This window comes from Temnothorax americanus, unplaced genomic scaffold (genome assembly GCF_048541705.1).
Source record: "Temnothorax americanus isolate GAGA-0224 unplaced genomic scaffold, ASM4854170v1 Scaffold12, whole genome shotgun sequence".
Lineage (NCBI taxonomy): Eukaryota > Metazoa > Arthropoda > Insecta > Hymenoptera > Formicidae > Temnothorax > Temnothorax americanus.
Window position 1 is genome coordinate 1,762,169 of NW_027509253.1, and position 17,092 is coordinate 1,779,260.

The 17,092-nt window shown below is 44.5% G+C and overlaps 1 protein-coding gene across 2 annotated transcripts; it reads left to right on the plus strand.

Moving 5' to 3' along the window:
- The first annotated feature begins 2,080 nt into the window (after positions 1-2,080).
- LOC143908906 (high mobility group protein DSP1) lies at positions 2,081-16,838 on the plus strand. 2 transcript variants are annotated; one of them, XM_077426751.1, is made up of 6 exons: positions 2,081-3,596; positions 9,230-9,277; positions 10,660-10,878; positions 11,682-11,845; positions 12,234-12,408; positions 12,646-16,838. In XM_077426751.1, the coding sequence occupies exons 1-6, from the start codon at positions 2,892-2,894 to the stop codon at positions 12,766-12,768; spliced, it is 1,434 nt and encodes a 477-aa protein (XP_077282877.1). In that variant the 5' UTR covers positions 2,081-2,891; the 3' UTR covers positions 12,769-16,838. The 2 variants fall into 2 exon arrangements, with proteins under 2 accessions (XP_077282877.1, XP_077282878.1); XM_077426752.1 differs by lacking the exon at positions 9,230-9,277.
- The last annotated feature ends 254 nt before the right edge of the window (positions 16,839-17,092 follow it).

Below are 17,092 nucleotides of genomic sequence, written 5' to 3' on the forward strand. Positions count from 1 at the left end.
TCGCTCGCATTGGCGATTGAAACGCGATCGCGACAGATAAATTATATTACAACTTCGTATTCTGCCTATCATAAAGGCATTTCTTTCAAGATGGCGCGTAATGACGCGCCTTGCCGCGGGGCGTACGTAAATCCGGCCTCGAAGCGCGCGTCGTGCGTGAATCCTCGGCGGCACATTCCATTCGTGGAACGTGAAATTTTATCGCTTCGCCGAAGGTTCTTCCGTATCGACCGACGAAGAGAAGACCGGCGACCGACCCGTCGTCGCCGGTCGGTAAAGACAGCGGGCGCGCGTCCTCGTCCACGTCCTCGTCCTCGTCCTCGCGCGTACGTGTTACGGGCGCGAAAAAGGGCGTAAAGCGATGAGCGCGAAAAGCAGGAAGCGTCGCGTTCGTCCGCGATGTGGGGCAAATTCCAGCGAGCTAGCGAGAGCGTAGCGGTGTAGCAAAACTCAAGGGGGATAAAAAAAAAAGGGAAGAGAGAGGTAACAGAAGACAGAGCGCGCAATGACGACGACGACGAGGAGTCAGCCAGTCGGTCGCGATAAATGCGTCTCTCTCTCTTTCTCTCTTTTTTTTCCTCCTCTTTCCGCGTGCTTTTCTTTCTCTGCCTAAAAGTTGACCTCGAGTTTCAAGGGTAGAGAAGGGTTCGCAGAGTCGTTTCTGCGCCTCGCTCGCCCCTTTCCCCTCCTCTCATATCTTACCGGTGGGACTATACGGCGCGTCGCGCGCGCGGGGGGCTCTCTCGAATTCTCTACGAACGGAGAGAGAGAACGGAAGAGGAGAAAGAGCGACGTTGCCCGTAGCGCGACGGCGGTGGACTCCCGCCATCCCCACCGGCGGTATAGCGCCGTTCGATTGGCCGGCGCGCTTAGGTTCTCCTTTGTGAGCGGGCGGGTGAAAGCGTGCTTGGCAACGTCGCGAGAGTTTGCCGGCGTCCGCTGGAAGGAAGGCTAAACTGATATGAGCGCGAGAGAGAGCGAGAATGAGAAAGAAGGACGGAGAGAGAGGGCGAACGAGACACCCGGCAGAGAGGCGGTTGGGAGGGGGACGCGATATGGAAGACAGAGAAGGAGAGAGCGAAAGAAAGACAGACGGATAGACGGGGAAAGAGAGGAAGAGAGATCGTACGAGCACGTCCAGGCGGTCCGTTCTCGCCAGGTTCGCCCTCTGTGTGTGCGACGTCGCGCGTAGTGTAGTCGGTAGAGGCGATAGAGAAGTGAGTCGCGCGCGCGTATACGCTTCTCCAATGTGAAAAAGCTATTGCTATATATACTACTACCACCATTACTACTCCAATACCACTACTCCTCTATCGCCACCGTCGTCGTCGTCGGCGTGCTCATCGCGGACGTGCCGGCGTCGCGTCGCGTCGCGCCAAGCCGAACCGAACCGAACCGAACCAAACCAAATCGAGCCGAGTCGAGCGGACTTGCGGAGCCGTTCGTGTGCGTGTTTATAAACGCGCGGAAACATCGGAGTACCGGCGTCCCGCGGACGCGCGTGACGCGTAACCACGCGTCGCGCCTCGCGTCCAAGCGCCGCAGAGCGTCCGTTCCATTGGAAAACGCTGTTGCTGCTTCTACCGCTCCCCGACATTATATCAAGGACGCGGTGTGTACACCCGTATCCTTGCGTCGGCGCCGCCGCCGCCGCCGCCGCTGGAAGAAGGAACCACCGTCGAACAAGCGAGTTTCGCCGCGGGACGGCATAGGGGGAGATAGAGAGAGAGAGAGAGAGAGAGAGGGGGGGAGAGAGCGAGAGCGAGACGGACCCGTGGGCTAGATAGGGACAAAGAGACGGAGAAAAAGACAGAGAGAGAGAAAAAGAAGGCGCGAGAGAAAGAGAGACGGAGCGAGCGTGAGCGTTCGACGTCGTTGCTCTTCGTTGTCGATGGTGGGGAGGCAGAGGGAAAAAGAAAGAGCTAGAGGGGGAGAGAGAGAGCGCCCTCCCCTACCCACCCGCCCGCTCGCCTCCTCTGCCCGCCGCCGTACCTACTCACGGAGCTAACGAACGGTCGAGCGTAGCGTCGAGTAGACCGCATCCCAAGTATAACGTACCGTACGTATATTCACGGGGAACTGAAGCTAAGCGTGCCGCGGCGTGTTCTACGCGCTGGTTACGCGTAAAGAAAAAAAAAAGAGGAAAGAGAGAAGGAAACCGGGGGAAACGTCGTTTCGCCTGCGCGCTCGCCGTTCGCGATGCGAGTAAGCGAGCACGGGCAAGCACGAGCGTTATAGTGATCGGTGTTCTTCTTCGTAGCGGTGTTCAACCGTCACCGTCGGCCGCGGTTGAACGTGGACAGTGTCGTGCGACAGTGAGACCGCGTTTGAAACGCGTGCGTGTGGTGCGTGTCTCTCCTCTCCTCTCCTGTCCGACATCTAAGCGTTCGTACCAGCGAGTTCCCAAGTGTGCGAATGTGAGACGGATTCCGTGTACGTGCGCGAGCGAGCGAGCGAGCGAGAGAGAGAGAGAAAAAGAGGGAGAGAGAGAGAGAAGGAGTAATATAGAGTTTGCTGTCTGTGTGCACTGTGCGTGCACACGCGGGATGTTGCCGAGTTATGAGCGTGCGGGCGCGCGCGTGTGCGTGTGAGTACTAGAAAGAGAGAGAGAGAGAAAGAGAGAGAGAGAGCGAGTGTGTGTGTGTGAGAGAGAAAGAAAGATAGAGAAAGGGAGGAGGAGAGAAAGACTCGTAGCAAGAAAGAAAGACGGACGGGAATAGAGAGAGGGAGAGGGAAAGAGAAAGGGAACGCTAGCGCGTGCATGTGTACGTGTGCGCGCGCGTGCGAGCAATTCCTCCGTGAATTTTTCTTTTCCCTCGCTGGTGTTGTGTCACCGGCGGGTAAAACGAGAGGCTGAGGACGCTCACGGACGTACGGACGTACGTCGCGATATGTCGGAGCACCACCGCGTGGCCGGTGGCTGGGGCACCGCGAGCCCGGGTAACCGAGAGGATGCCTCCGGCGGTGCCGCCTGGTGGCCCTCCAATCTCCAGACCGAACAGCAGCAACAACAGAATCTACATCAGCATCTGATGAATCAGCAACAGCAGCAACAGCAGCAGCAGCAGCAACAACAGCAGCAGCAGCAACAGCTCGCGCAACAGCAGCAGTCGCAGCACCATTCGGACAGCGTCCGAAGTACTGCCGCCGCGGTGAATCAACAGCTCTTTTCCTACAAAATGGCCTCCAGCTTCCAGAACCCGGCCACCACCGGCGCGATATCGAGTCCGGTGTCGACATCCACGCCGGGCGGCGGCGGCGCCGCGTGCATGAGGGGTGGATACGATTACAGGCTTGGTACGGCGCCGGGTCCTGGACAAGGCGCCGCTGGCGGCGGCGGTGGCGGCGGCGGCGGCGGTGGTGGTGGCGGCGGTGGCGCGGGTGCCGGTGGCGGCGGCGCCGCCGGCGTACCCGGCACACCTTCCGCACCGCCGCCCGGCGTACAGTGGTGGTATCCGAGCGGAGTCATGGACGCCGCCACGCAGAACAACCTGCACCAGCAGTTGCAGAACCAGCAGCAGCAACAACAACAGCAGCAGCAGCAACACCTCTCGCCCATTACCACGCAAACGTCCACGCCCCCCGTTATGTCCCCGGTATGTTACGAAGTACGAGTACGGTGCGAGTAACCATACCCTCGACGAGAAAGAAAAAGTGTATATATATATATTTTTCCCTTTTCGCGCGCGCGAACAGTTTTTCTTTTCCCGCGTTCTCGGCAAGCGAGACCCTGCCCCGCCGCCGCCGCCGCCGTCTTCCCTCTTTCTTTAACGTCTTTGCACTTTTTTTAGGCATTTCGCAAATACCTTTTCGTTACCGGACGGTCCACCGTTCAGTCTCGAATATATTTCAGTGTATTCGCATCGAGATTTATAGTGACGATAGATAACGGAAAGACTAAACTCCCGGTAACTGTCGATTGTACTGTAAAATTTAAGGAACAAGTAAGAATTATCGTGTACGTGAAACATAAATTCATACAAGGATAGGAAAAGAAGTTAATAATCGTGCCATTATTGCGCGCAAATTGAATTTTTGTCGAGGCAGCCTCGATTTAAGAAACGGCCGTCCGGTAACTGGTTGGCTTTTATGCGACGCCTTTGTACTACGTTGTAGTAGATACGTAGGCCGAAACGCGACGACCTCGCTCCTCACCCCTGTCCCCCTCGTTCCCCCTGCTCGCTGGCCTTTCGGCCACTTTCGCGCGCTCGGCGAGCGAACGAGCGAGCGAGCGGGTGGCTGTAATACGAAGACAGAGATACAGCCGGTCCGACCAGGTGGCCACGCGGCACGCGGCCACTTTTGACAATTTTTCCGAATGCCTCCGACGAGATACGCGGCAGAGTTTTTTTTAACGACGCTCTCTCTTTAAGCCTCAGATATCTTCGTTGGGTCCGTTAGATACCTCAACTTTATGTAATATTGATTCTGAATTTATCGTAAGATAATTTGTCTGAGAAACGCGCAAGTGAAGCGCAAAAAAACAAGGAAATTCCCAAATATAATTTCGCGTTCGCGGCACACAAGTTTTTTTTTGCGCAGCGTATCCTTAAATAAAGTGAATGGATTTCGGGTTTCTTTCTCTGTCTCTTCGCGCGTTCGTCTTTCTCTCTTGTCAACGCGGCAGGAGTTTTGTCTGATTTTATCCGTCGTCCCTTCCATCTCGCCATTAGCGATCGGTTGTTGTCGATTTTTCACAATTGCCGGAAAGTGCGGGTCGAGCATGTCGGTTTTCATTTGAGGGTTCAACGAATTTTGACAAAGTGGTTAGTCCGTAATCAGTGAAGTTGTGGCGTCCGATGGCTCTAGCGAGGTACACTCGCTTTACTCGTGAATTAACTATCTCATTTGTTTCTATATACATGTATATTATCTCTCCGCACTTCTTTCGATATTAGATAAATTTGTATCCTAATTGTCAGTTAAAAATATCGGGTGACGAGCTTCATTACAGTAAACTCGCCTCGCTGGTTTCGAAGTCTCGCGTCTCGAGGATACGTTGAGAAATTAAGATCGTTAGCTGCGATAGGGCCAGGTATCGGGAGAAAGGTTGGATATATTGGGATCTTCCTTCGGTTGTACTTGGGGATAAGCCTTTGATAGGCAACGATGAGCAGGCGATCCGGGAACGTGATTGCGATAATTGCGATAAAAGGGTATATGCATGTACGTATATTCCCCCGTATTCTTCGGTGTCGTCTCATAATGTGCGTGTAAAGGCAACTCGCGAGGAAACGATGGCATATTCGCGTTGAAGTTTCGCTTATCATCCCTCGCGTTAGCTATTCCGCAGTGGAAAGAAGGGCATATTATTCGAGAGAGAGGTATATAATTTGTTTCGCGCAGTATTGATCGATTTTCACCGATCGCCGACAGCGATATAATCTCGGTAACTAAATTTTTTATTCGCGTTCGTGAAAGGCGAGGAGGGAATTTAGAAATACGCAGAATGTGGAAACGTAATTTTTCGAAGAGCAACTTTGTGCAACGGCAAGGTAAACAACAAAAATTTTGTATATTTTGTATACAGGGTGCTTCTCGATTAACTGCGCACTTTTTAATTCTATAGATTCTTCGGTTTCGAGCTGACTTTTTCCAATGTAAATTCTGTTATCTTTCCTAGACGAAGAAAATGCCCAAGGTTCGATAAATAATTTGCAAAGTATTCGCTCCTTTTATCGTTTTCGGAAAAGGCAAACGACCGACTAATCGGTCGGCTCTTTTGTCTGCTTGTGGCTCACAAGCTTGACGATTATGTGTGTGTGTGTAGATTTGGACGGAAGCGACAGAAGAGACGGAAACCTTAAGATCCTGTTATCTCGCGAACCGAAAAAGGATCCTCGACGTATCTTGTGAAGCTATTCTGTCGGATATCGAGTTACATGCGGAAAAAGCATATTATTGCGATACACAATGCGAGCGAGCAAGCACGAGAGAAAGAGAGAGCGAGAGATTCGAGTCGTCATTCAAGTATACAGTTGAATAGGCCAAAGAGTGCCGTCGATTGTCATCGTTCGTATCTCAGTGTCCAGTTGATCGGGCCGGGATTTTCGCGCGTTTCGTTCTCGCGTTCCCGTCCGGACTCGCGCGCGCGGTTCTCACCCCGTCGCGTCCGTCCGTCCGTCCATCCGTACGTACGTACATCCGCCGTCCGCTATTGATTCCGGGTTTCGTGCAGCCTTCTTCATAAGTGCGTTCGCGTTCAGCGAGTCCGGCCGCGGTTGATGCCATCCCGTTTTTCTCTTCGTCTTTTCTCGTCTCGCGATTTCATTGGCGCTAAGTGTCAGGAGGATCTGTTCTTTTTTAACTCGCCCCATCCCCCTTTTTTTACTCTCCGAGTAAAATAAGCGCGCATTCGGGCGTCGTGTGTGGCGGGAAAGAGGGGCGCGGAAGGTCGAAGGAGAGAACGCGGATAACTGCGACTGAACGGACCTCTAAAAATTTGTCAAAAATAAGAGGGGACAGAAATAATTGAATTTACTTAGATACTCCATGCCTTCCTTCGTTTTAGGATTGTTTAGCTTACGTTGATCGAGACCGTTCAAATTTAAAATTCAGATTTGGGGGATATTGGAGAAATATACATACATATATTTACATGAGAAAGTATATCCACAGCGAGTGTCGGAAACAAAAAGAAATTATTTTTTTGTAATATGAGAAAGTATAACTTTTGAAATGATAATGGGGTTTAATTAAAGAGTTACTTAAACAGTTCCTTTTTTTTCGTAAAATTTCTATTATTTGTATTATATTAACTTTTTAATTAATTACGTCGTCACGATTCATAGTTATTTGTAAAATTGCTTCTCTCCGTCTTCTAAAAAAAAAAAGAAAAAAACCGTCAGATTTGCTTTTGTAAGTTTTGGCACGCTTACTAAAAGCAACAACCAGAGTGTCAACTTTTTTTTCTTATTACGAATTTGATAGGAATCTGAGATCGCCATCTTCTTCTGGCAATTTCCCGATCTTGGTCATTGACATCGACAGTGATATTGGAGCCAATTTTTTTTTCCCCCAATAGGAATATATAATCGCTGTTAATAGTGCGACGAAAGCGGAATCCTGCTCCGGAATGCATGCTAGACCACATATGAAAGTTCACGTATGAAAGTTCGTGATGAATGATCGGGCCGATTACGCACTTTCGAAATAATAATGTTCGAGAGGAGCGACGCAATTTGCGATTTCGCACGATATCTCAGCCGGAAACGCTGGATATTTTTTGTTAAAAGTTCTATGAAGTCTAGAAAATAGGTATTTGAAGAAGATGGAATATTACATGTCCTATAAAAATAGAACCGGAATATAACTGGATCTCGATGATGCAGTTTTGAAAATTCCTGTCGCATTAATGAATAAAAGAACTTGTCCCGAGTTTATTTATAGAGTCCATTTATATATAGAGTCAAAATATATTTAATATTTACATAAAATCGCCCATAATACACTTTTTTTATATTCTTAAGAGGAACAAAGAATAGATTATTTTCCACATTTTCGATTTAAAATATATATCGAGTGCAGAATTTTTTTTTCCCCCCAGAAATAGACTGTTCGACTTCGCACGACACTTGTGCCGACAAACGAGGAGAACGCGTGTTTCACCTTTTTCTCCCGATTTCTCACGCGCGTGATATTTTTCTTGAGATACAACGTCGATTTTTCTAAGATTTATTATCCCCGCCCACGATCGCACGGCACCGAAACTTCAGTAAACGAGGGAGTCGGAGCACAATTCACGCTTTAATTATAACGAGCATGCAGTAATGATCCTCGATACGAGTACACGTGTCTCGGAGCTTAGCCTACGTTTGTCGATAACTCTCTGGTAAACCGGGTAACGGCTTGTGTCTGTTTGAGAGAGGTACTGTCGAGAGTCACTCTCGAGAGTCATACAAACGGACATGGGTATTGAAAAGTATACCACACACGGAGTTACTTTCTTACTTACACTTTTACTCTTTTACTCTTCTCACATCCGAGAGTCGCACTCGCAGATAGATCTTAAGAGAATGCTTTGCTAAGTACGAATCTCGTTTGAGTTTCGAACGTATTTTTTTCTCGAATGGCCGTAGCAGCCGTAATTTTCCACGAATTTGAGAGTTTCGGAATGGTTCGCGAATGCGCGTGGCTAATATCTGATTCTGATTGTCCCGAATCCAGAATTCTTCATTAGATTACTTCAATCTCTTCACAGTGCGCGTATCGATTAAAAGAAGTTAATGCAAGGAAACAAATTTTTTATAGCTTAATATATATATATATATATATATATATATATTTATATAAGGTAAATGAATAAAAACAAGACACTTGCATATTTTTATCAAGTTAGAAACCATCAGATAATGTGCGGAACCCTTTCGATTATTCCATACATATTTAAAATGATCTAAAATATTCCTAACATTACGATATATCGAACACGTTAAATATTCGATCGTGAGAACGTTAGCGTCTTCGAATTTCTCGCCGTTATTTCCGCGGGTTAATAAAAGTCCGCGGGCAAAGCGTTCGGCGATGATAAGCTTTCCGGTGGACGAAGGAACACCTGCCGAACGAACGAGATCGCAATCGCAAGCTCGAAGCTTTCTTCTCCGTTTTGCTCGTTTTCTTTATCGCCGTTCGTGGAATACGCCCCGTCGCAAACATCCGACTTCCGTTTCGTGCCCGACGTTAATTTTATTTCCACCGTTGCGAGACCATATAGGAAACCATACACGCCCGGCCCCCGTAAATGCAACAACGCCTGCGGCCCAGGAGGCATAAATTTTTAATCCCTTGCATATCACAGCGCGGAGTGCGAGGAGGGAAGCGAGAGGGGGAAGAAATAACGCGATCGTTTTCCCGTTGCGGGATGCACCTTTGATAGTCGTATTTTTATTTAACTCCTCCGTTACTCTCTCGGACGATTCCGATGCCGTAAAAAGTAGCCCTTAAGAACGCTTTTCGTCAGAATTTTGGATATTGATTAATTAATTAACAGGGGTGAGACGTAATTAATTGATTAATTAATTAATTAAGTCAGACATATTTTATGTAATGCGATATATATTGAACCGTCCCATAAATAATGCGGGTTTCAAGAGCAAGAGAGTGACAGAGCCTGCTCGTTTACGCTTTTTAAAAACGTCGAGAGAGGAAACGCGCGCGAAAGAAGCCCGCATCACTTATGGAGCGACTCAATAACAATGTCGATTCTACATAGTAGTTATTTTGCCGGCAGATCTCACATCCGCACGTAGGTCAACTAGATTTCCGATTTTTTCTGCAGGTACGTGGTAACTATTATTATTCGCAATCCGGAGTAATAACGGTCGGTATATTGTACGTATAGCACGTGTATAATTGTGCTATATCACGTCTTACGCTTCACAAAGAGAGCCCGGAGACGTCGAGAGAGAGAGAGAGAGAGAGAAAGAGCATATCCGATCGGGTATGTCGCGTATACGCTGGCGTGTATAGCATAAATATACAAACTGGTGCGTGCTTTAAGAGAGTCTTAAATGGACATTTTGTTTACGCGTTTGTCTACCGTAGATGCTTCTTGTCTGCTTTCAATTTTTTTCTGAGGCTATCAATCGCGAGTTTTTGAATGATAATTCCAGTTTTTCACACGAAGACGCGCAATGACGTTCATGTGTTCACACGTGTGTCCGGTATTTTATTTAAAATCCACGCCAAATTGTTACGTTCAGCTGTTTTAACGTTCAACTTTCCGCAATGAGGGGGCTACGGTTGGAGCGTAATAACTATCGAACATACAACGATCTGATAATATAATAATAATATAATGCCGATCTATATTCGTTATTATTATTAATTACGGCATTATGTGCAATAACAACGACGTAGCAATTATGTACGTAATGATAATATACTGTACAACGTTGCACGTACGTACAATGTAATGACCATTGTTACTTGACAAAATCAAAAACGCGCGCTTGTACGGCGAGCATTGTTACGTGTGTCTCATTGTCAATGTGAGATCGCGGGCCGCAGCCGTTCATTAATTTAACACGCAAGTCGTATTACGTAAAGTGCGTAACGACACGTCTCAGTTATCGCGGATAACTTGGCTAAATTCGCTCGCGGCAATGTCTGAACGACTTAATCTTTCGCATCACGGTGTAAGAGAAAAAACATCTCACTTTTTTTTCGCGGCAGCTCGCGAAAAGCGAGCTAACGGACACGCGAGAAAATTTTCTCACCACTTACGCAAATTTCTCATGATACGACGCGACACGGCGCATTTTACTCCGCGTATTAACATATACATATATCTACACGAGTTTTGCTCGATTTAAAAATAGAAAGTCTATTTTGCGACTTGAATTTTTCTCCCGAATATGTAAAAATAGATCGTTTCTATTTTTAAATTTAAATTTTTCTTTTGATGCGAAAGTCGAAGATTTTAGCACTTAAGCTTCCTTTCAATGGAAAAATGGAAGATTTCTACTTTGAGAATTTAGAGACTTTTCTTTTGTTTTCACGTCGAAATAGAGAGAAGTATTTCCGTCTCAGAAATCTCCTTTGATACAAGAGTAGAAAGTTATTGCTGCCGTTGAGACTTGTTGTTTGAAGGTGTTGACAGGTCTTTTGTTATTTGCCGCGGCAGCGTTTTGCATTGTAGACCGTTTGCTTGGATTTCAGCACCCGATACAGCAGATACCGCAAAATAATCTTCAACAAAATAACGCTCAGAGCCTGCAGCGGGACAATATGCCGAGAGGAAAGGATTCGAAGCCAAGAGGACGGATGACAGCGTACGCGTTCTTCGTCCAGACATGTCGCCAGGAGCATAAAAAGAAGCATCCCGAGGAGAAGATCGTCTTCCGGGAATTCTCCAAAAAGTGTGCAATGAGGTGGAAGGTGAGACTTTTTCTTTTTCAGCTCAAACTACTCGCTATAATTCACTACAAATCACATTTTTACAGATATTCCAGCAAACACCAAGTAATATGCATTTTACATGCGAGTTATAATTTCCTACTCAACAATGTAAATGCAATACGACACATACTTGATGTTTGCTGGGATAATATCGTATATGTATAAAAACATATAACATATAAGTAATTTTTTGATCTTAATACTATACGTAAATAAATTTGAGATATATTAATAGAGCTCCCTGCTAACGCTAGGATCAAGAGAGATCCTTGTGAGAACTAACTTAGAAGCGATCACGATACTTGGTTGGACTTCTCCGCATGTCGGTTTCACAGCCGAGGTGCGAACGAGAGAAGCGGAATGCGTAACGTTTTGTCGGAAGTCCTGCTTGTGGACTCGCGAGAGCCACTTTGATCTTGGCCTCTGAATAAATACGTACGCTCGATAAACGCCACGTGCAAGTACGGTATTTAAGCGCGTCGTTACGGGCCGACCCGTCCCGCCTCGTTAAGCCGTCAATCTTTATCTCGTCCAGCAGAATCAAGATTATCGATAAGTAAAACGGATCCGATACACGGCAAAAATTTCCCGCGTCGTGACGCCGTCGTTAAAGAACTGTGTCTTTAGAGTATCTATTATCCTGCGTGCGCGCGACTGTGAATATGCCAGATTGGTCGGGGAACACTTATCTTCTCAGTAATTGAACATTTTATCGCACGTGAATATGCGAGATCAACCGTATGGAAACGCTAACGCTATACGAAATACCGTATGTGTCGTAGACTATGTCGGACATCGAGAAGAAGCGTTTCCACGAAATGGCAGAGAAGGACAAGAAGAGATACGACACGGAGATGCAGAACTATACGCCGCCTAAGGGAGAGAATAAGGGCAGGGGCAAGAAACGCAAACACATCAAGGATCACAATGCTCCCAAAAGATCGCTGTAAGCCCTCACGCTGTTTAATACATAATGTATCTCGATCTCGAGAAAAAAATTTGCTTGATTAATATTTAAACACGCAGCGAGGAAAGTTAACTTGTAAATTCGAACGGAAACAAAAGTTTAACTTTTTTTAAAGCTTTATTCGCATTTTAGTGTCATTTCTGGGATATCGGCTTCCCGCAACTTTATTTCTTTAAAGTAAAGTTTTGTTTTTTTCAATTGTTTTTCTGAAAATTAAATTTACAGAGCGATTTCTCAAAACTACATTCAAATTTAGATAATTTCCGAATTATACATTGTAATTTTCTTCAGTCTCTATAAGATTGGCTTAGCATATTATCGCAGCACGAACCCTTTGAATAATAGCAGATGGATTTAATTTCATCAGGTCTGCTTTCTTCTGGTTCTGCAACGATGAACGCGGTAAGGTCAAAATGCTGAATCCTGAATATGGCGTAGGCGATATAGCTAAGGAATTAGGCAAGAAATGGTCGGACGCAGATCCCGAAACCAAATCCAAATACGAGGCTATGGCAGAGAAGGACAAGGCTCGATACGAAAGGGTAACGTATCTAAATTTAGCACAACCTTACGCTTTTAAGCATTAAGACTCCTAGCCCCGGCACTGCTATCATGTAACGTCAGAAGCTGAAAGTCATGAATTTTCTTATACTGCATAGTCGGAATATATTACTCTTCTTTTTGCACAACTCGCAACTCGAATCTGATTGAATTGATTTACGAGATGAATGTCCAAGCGTTTTCGAAATAAAGATTAAATATTCTTGTTTTCCTCGCAGGAAATGACCGCGTACAAAAAGAAAATACAAAACGACGGCGCCCCGGTGGTGGGGGCCGCGCAGGCGAACCAAACTATAATAAAAAGCGACAGCGAAGAGGAATGGAAGGACGACGACGAATAGCGGATGCACGTCGAAATTTCTTCATCTATCACCCCGTGTCCTTCATCCTGAAAGCATACCTCACCTACTGTACGTACCATTGACCTTAGCGTGAGCGTACTTACACCACCATCACTAGGAAAACGAAGCAACTAACCACCAAGCAACGTACCAATCAACCAAGCTCTTCAACAATCCCTCACCAACCAACCTCCTAATTCTCTCCCCGATTATTTACGATAATGATAAAGTAATCCGCGCTAATTATGGTAATTATTTTAAAAGGAAAAACTGGTATGCATGAGTGGTGCGCGAGCGTGAGCGAGAGAGGATCATTGTGTGAGTGAACATTTGTACTTTAACATATTGATAGTAACGATGATGTAAAGCGGCTAGTAAGATAGCGGAAGATAATGGAAGAAAAAAAAATGAAATGAGAAATTAGAATCATGAGTAAAATGCAAAAGCGGAAGAGATAAGACGTGGCAGAATGCCCAATACTTTCTCTATCCGGATGGAAGGCGCAGGGGCTCAATCATTGTTGACTTTTTGCTCTGTCGACGCTATATTACGAGCTATGTAGCTTAGTTTACCGAAGACGAAACGCCGCGATAATGACGGCCTCCGTAGGGCGGGGATCGGAGATGGCTGTAGTTTTTTTTGCCGTGTTCTTTCGGATTTTATCCGGTCATGCGAGGATTGTCTTTTTCACGCATTGCCATCGGCACTGGTGAGTGAGAGCTCTCTCGGATCCTCGCTCTCGAAAGAGGCGAATCATGTCGCGTCGTTGCAAAATTAATATACTTTTTTGGTGAATTCTTTTTTTAGTTCAATTCAATTCAGTTCAGTCCAGGTCTGTTCTGTTCACTTGTTGCCAGCGTCGTTATGGCATGAACACACATACATATATATACACACGCAGACACGTACAGACAATTGTTGTATATCCTTGTACAGAGAGCTTCATTTTTTTCTTTCGTATATTTTTAGCGAATCGATCATGTTGAGCGCGCGTGATGGGGCATGGGGCCGCTTTACGCATATTTGCGAATATATAATTGATTTTATCGAGGTACACACATGTCTCTTGTAGTAGCTGTAAGTACGTTTAGAATTAAGTATACGTGTATCTTTACGCAGACTTGAATTCTCCGGCGACTCTCTACGTCTTTGTTTTTTAAGCATGTACTATTTTTCAACATTTACACGGCGGTGTTACAAGTCACGAGCCACCACGTGATTGAGCCTTAATTACGTAGCCGATAAACGATCGCCCCGAATCGAATCGGGAGAAATTGTGTGCGAGAGAGAAAGAGAGTGCGTGTGTATGTAGCTCGCAGCTTCTCTATTAGATCATTGCATATGAGATGTCACTCTTTTGGAAAAAAGTGAACTTTTAATAATCAGGTATATTTACAATCACGTATATTTACAATTCTTTTTACACGAGTGTACTGCACGTGCATGATTTGACTTTTTTCTTCCTTTTTCAAGTTGTAATAATCGGGAAAATTGAAAAGTTTAGCATATTATTTTTCTATTTTAAAGATATTTCAATCGGCCATTAATAATACTATCAATATTGTTAATGTATTAATATTACCATTATTATTAATTCTATTACTATTTTATTATAATTATATGATTTCCACATTAGTGGTATGGATTCAGATGTCACTTCTTGCTAAAGTAAGAATTAATTATAAGCCTAATTTAGAAATGGTTTATTGTATAAATCACTTAGAACGAATCATGTGAGAAAAGTGAATAATTGTATGCAAAATTTCACGTCCGGAATATATAGCTGGAAATATGTATCTTTTTATATCTTTTTATCTCTTAAGTTTCCTACATTTTTGATCAGCATGATTTTGTGAACTTTTATTATACTTGTGAACTTTATTCACTTTTTATGGATTTTTTTCAAGATATATTGAACGAGTTTTTTGAATTGTTGTATAAGTTATATGAATCATGTATTTTTCAAGAAATTAAAATCATTGATGTACATATGAAACCGACATTTCATGTGCAAGGGCCTAATATTAAATCAAAATCAGTAGCACGATATTTTAGCATTTCGTCGGAACAGCAACGGTGTTGCTGCACGCGCGCGCGCGCGAATTGCTAATGCTTGTTTATCAAAACGACGACTATTGTACGAAAACGAAATTCCATTCTTTTTTTCTTATAAACATTCGCGCTGTTTCGAGGCTGCGGGCGGCCTGCAGCCAACGAAATTTTCTATCTTGTTCGAAAAAATCGATTCACATCCGTTCTGGCGAAAACGCTTCATTAACTTCATTAATATTCGATCTCGACGATACCAGCAGAAATTATTTTTATTTCGTCGTTTCTCTTCAAGACTTACGGTCGCAGGAGCGTTATAATAAAAGCGGATGGCATGACGAATTTTAACACTTTGCCGACCGTTCGGGTAGACTCGTTCCATGATCCATTGAACGATCAAATGGATAGACTTATCTGTTTTGCTGTTCTATGATTCTTAATTAGTTCGCAGAAGTATTAAGAGAATTAAATTGTAAGAGGAAGACAAGGAGTATTTTTTCAAAAAACGATGCAGGTCATAAAAACTGCACAGCCCCACTCATTTACGGCTCTATAACTTGATTGGCAAAGGTATTACACATTCGTCCTGCCGTAACATCGAAATCAATGTGCAACTCTTATGCGATCGTAGTTTTATATATATATATCTAACGGCGAATTTCTTTTCCATTCTTCTCTCTCTCTCTTTCTCTCTCTGTTTTTTCTCTTAGCCCGACACTGAAGTGGTCCCTGCCCCTTGCCATCGCCATTCTCCCTCTCACATTCGTTTTTAACTCACTGGATGAAATAAAAAAAAAGTAGTAAAAGGGTAATACGTTCAAATCTCTCGTCTTGAGACTCACGTGAATGATATAATAACCGCCGTTTCCTTCGTTAAATCATATTCCCGGGAGTAAATCGGATTAAATAGGAGATAAGCTCCCCGCGAAGAAAAGGCGTTTTCTCTGTCTTGTACTGCCTCGAGTCATCTGGTGTACAGCAGGCTGTATTATAATAAATTATTGTGGTTTCTTGTAATATTAACATTCCTAGATCCTATAGCGTGTACAGTGCATTCTTAATCGCATTCGGGATTTAGAGAGGGGACCGAGAGGAGCCGGACCCGGTTAACAAGTAAAAAATAACGAAAGAACGATGGAAAGACAGGATAAGAAAAAAAAAATACTATAGGATCTCGCTAGTTTCTTCTTATTCGTCGTTGAATAACGCGAGATGGGTATACATGTAAACGTATGAGGAAAAATATATATGTATATATATATATTATTATATGTTTATATGTACATTTACGCTCGTGTGTATCTACTATATATATTCTTAGAGAGGCTTTCTTATGATTGGGACCGACTGACACACTCGCACCCTCGATACACATTCGGCCCGAAACGGAAAAACTTATCGTCACTTTTTCTCAAAGACGTTTAAAAAAATCTCTCTTCGTCCCTCCCCCGCCACCCCTTCCCTTTCCCTCCCCTCCCCCAGAGCACATTGTCTCGCATTGTCGACGTAAAACGGAACAAACAAAGAAAAAAAATAGACAGTAAAAGATACGGATTTCTAACGATTGATCACGACGAGCAGAACGTGGCGAAAAAAGAGAACCTGTTTTCTTAGAGGGAGTTAGAGGACGCGGATGACAAACGACTGTAAAATATTAAATTGTAATATTTTAATACTGATTTGCAGATGTGCATAATTTTAACATATAGCTGGTTATAAAAGGGGAAAGAAAAAAAAAGAGGCGAGCGCGGATTGTAACTGATGCCGGATCACACTTCAACTTGCGTGAGACACGGTGTATCCGTGTCGATGGGGAAGAACAATTGAACGAATAAAGAGGGAGGAAAAAATGATGGAAAAAGGAAGCGAGGGAAAAAGATGGAAGAAGCGGAATATCTCTCGAGAAGGATCATGACATGAATTTCCTGTGTTGTACTGCTAGGGGAATTATGATAGTTACACGAGAAGAAATGTTTGTTTTGTATATCTCTTAGGGATAAATAAACTTTTCAAAAAAAATACATCTCATCTAACTTCTCAGAAACATCATCGAATCTTTCTCTCTTTCTCTCCGGTACGACGGCTTTTCCTTCTTCGTGACTTCGTTCTCCGAACGAATTTAATCGGGGGAAATGTACAGGCTATCGTTTGCTGCTCGATTTGTATTAATTCGAAAGTATTCGAAATTACGCGCGACACAAAATCTTCAACAGAATAGTATCATTTACTTCGCCAGATGATAATTAACACAATTAAGAATTTCACAATGAATGTA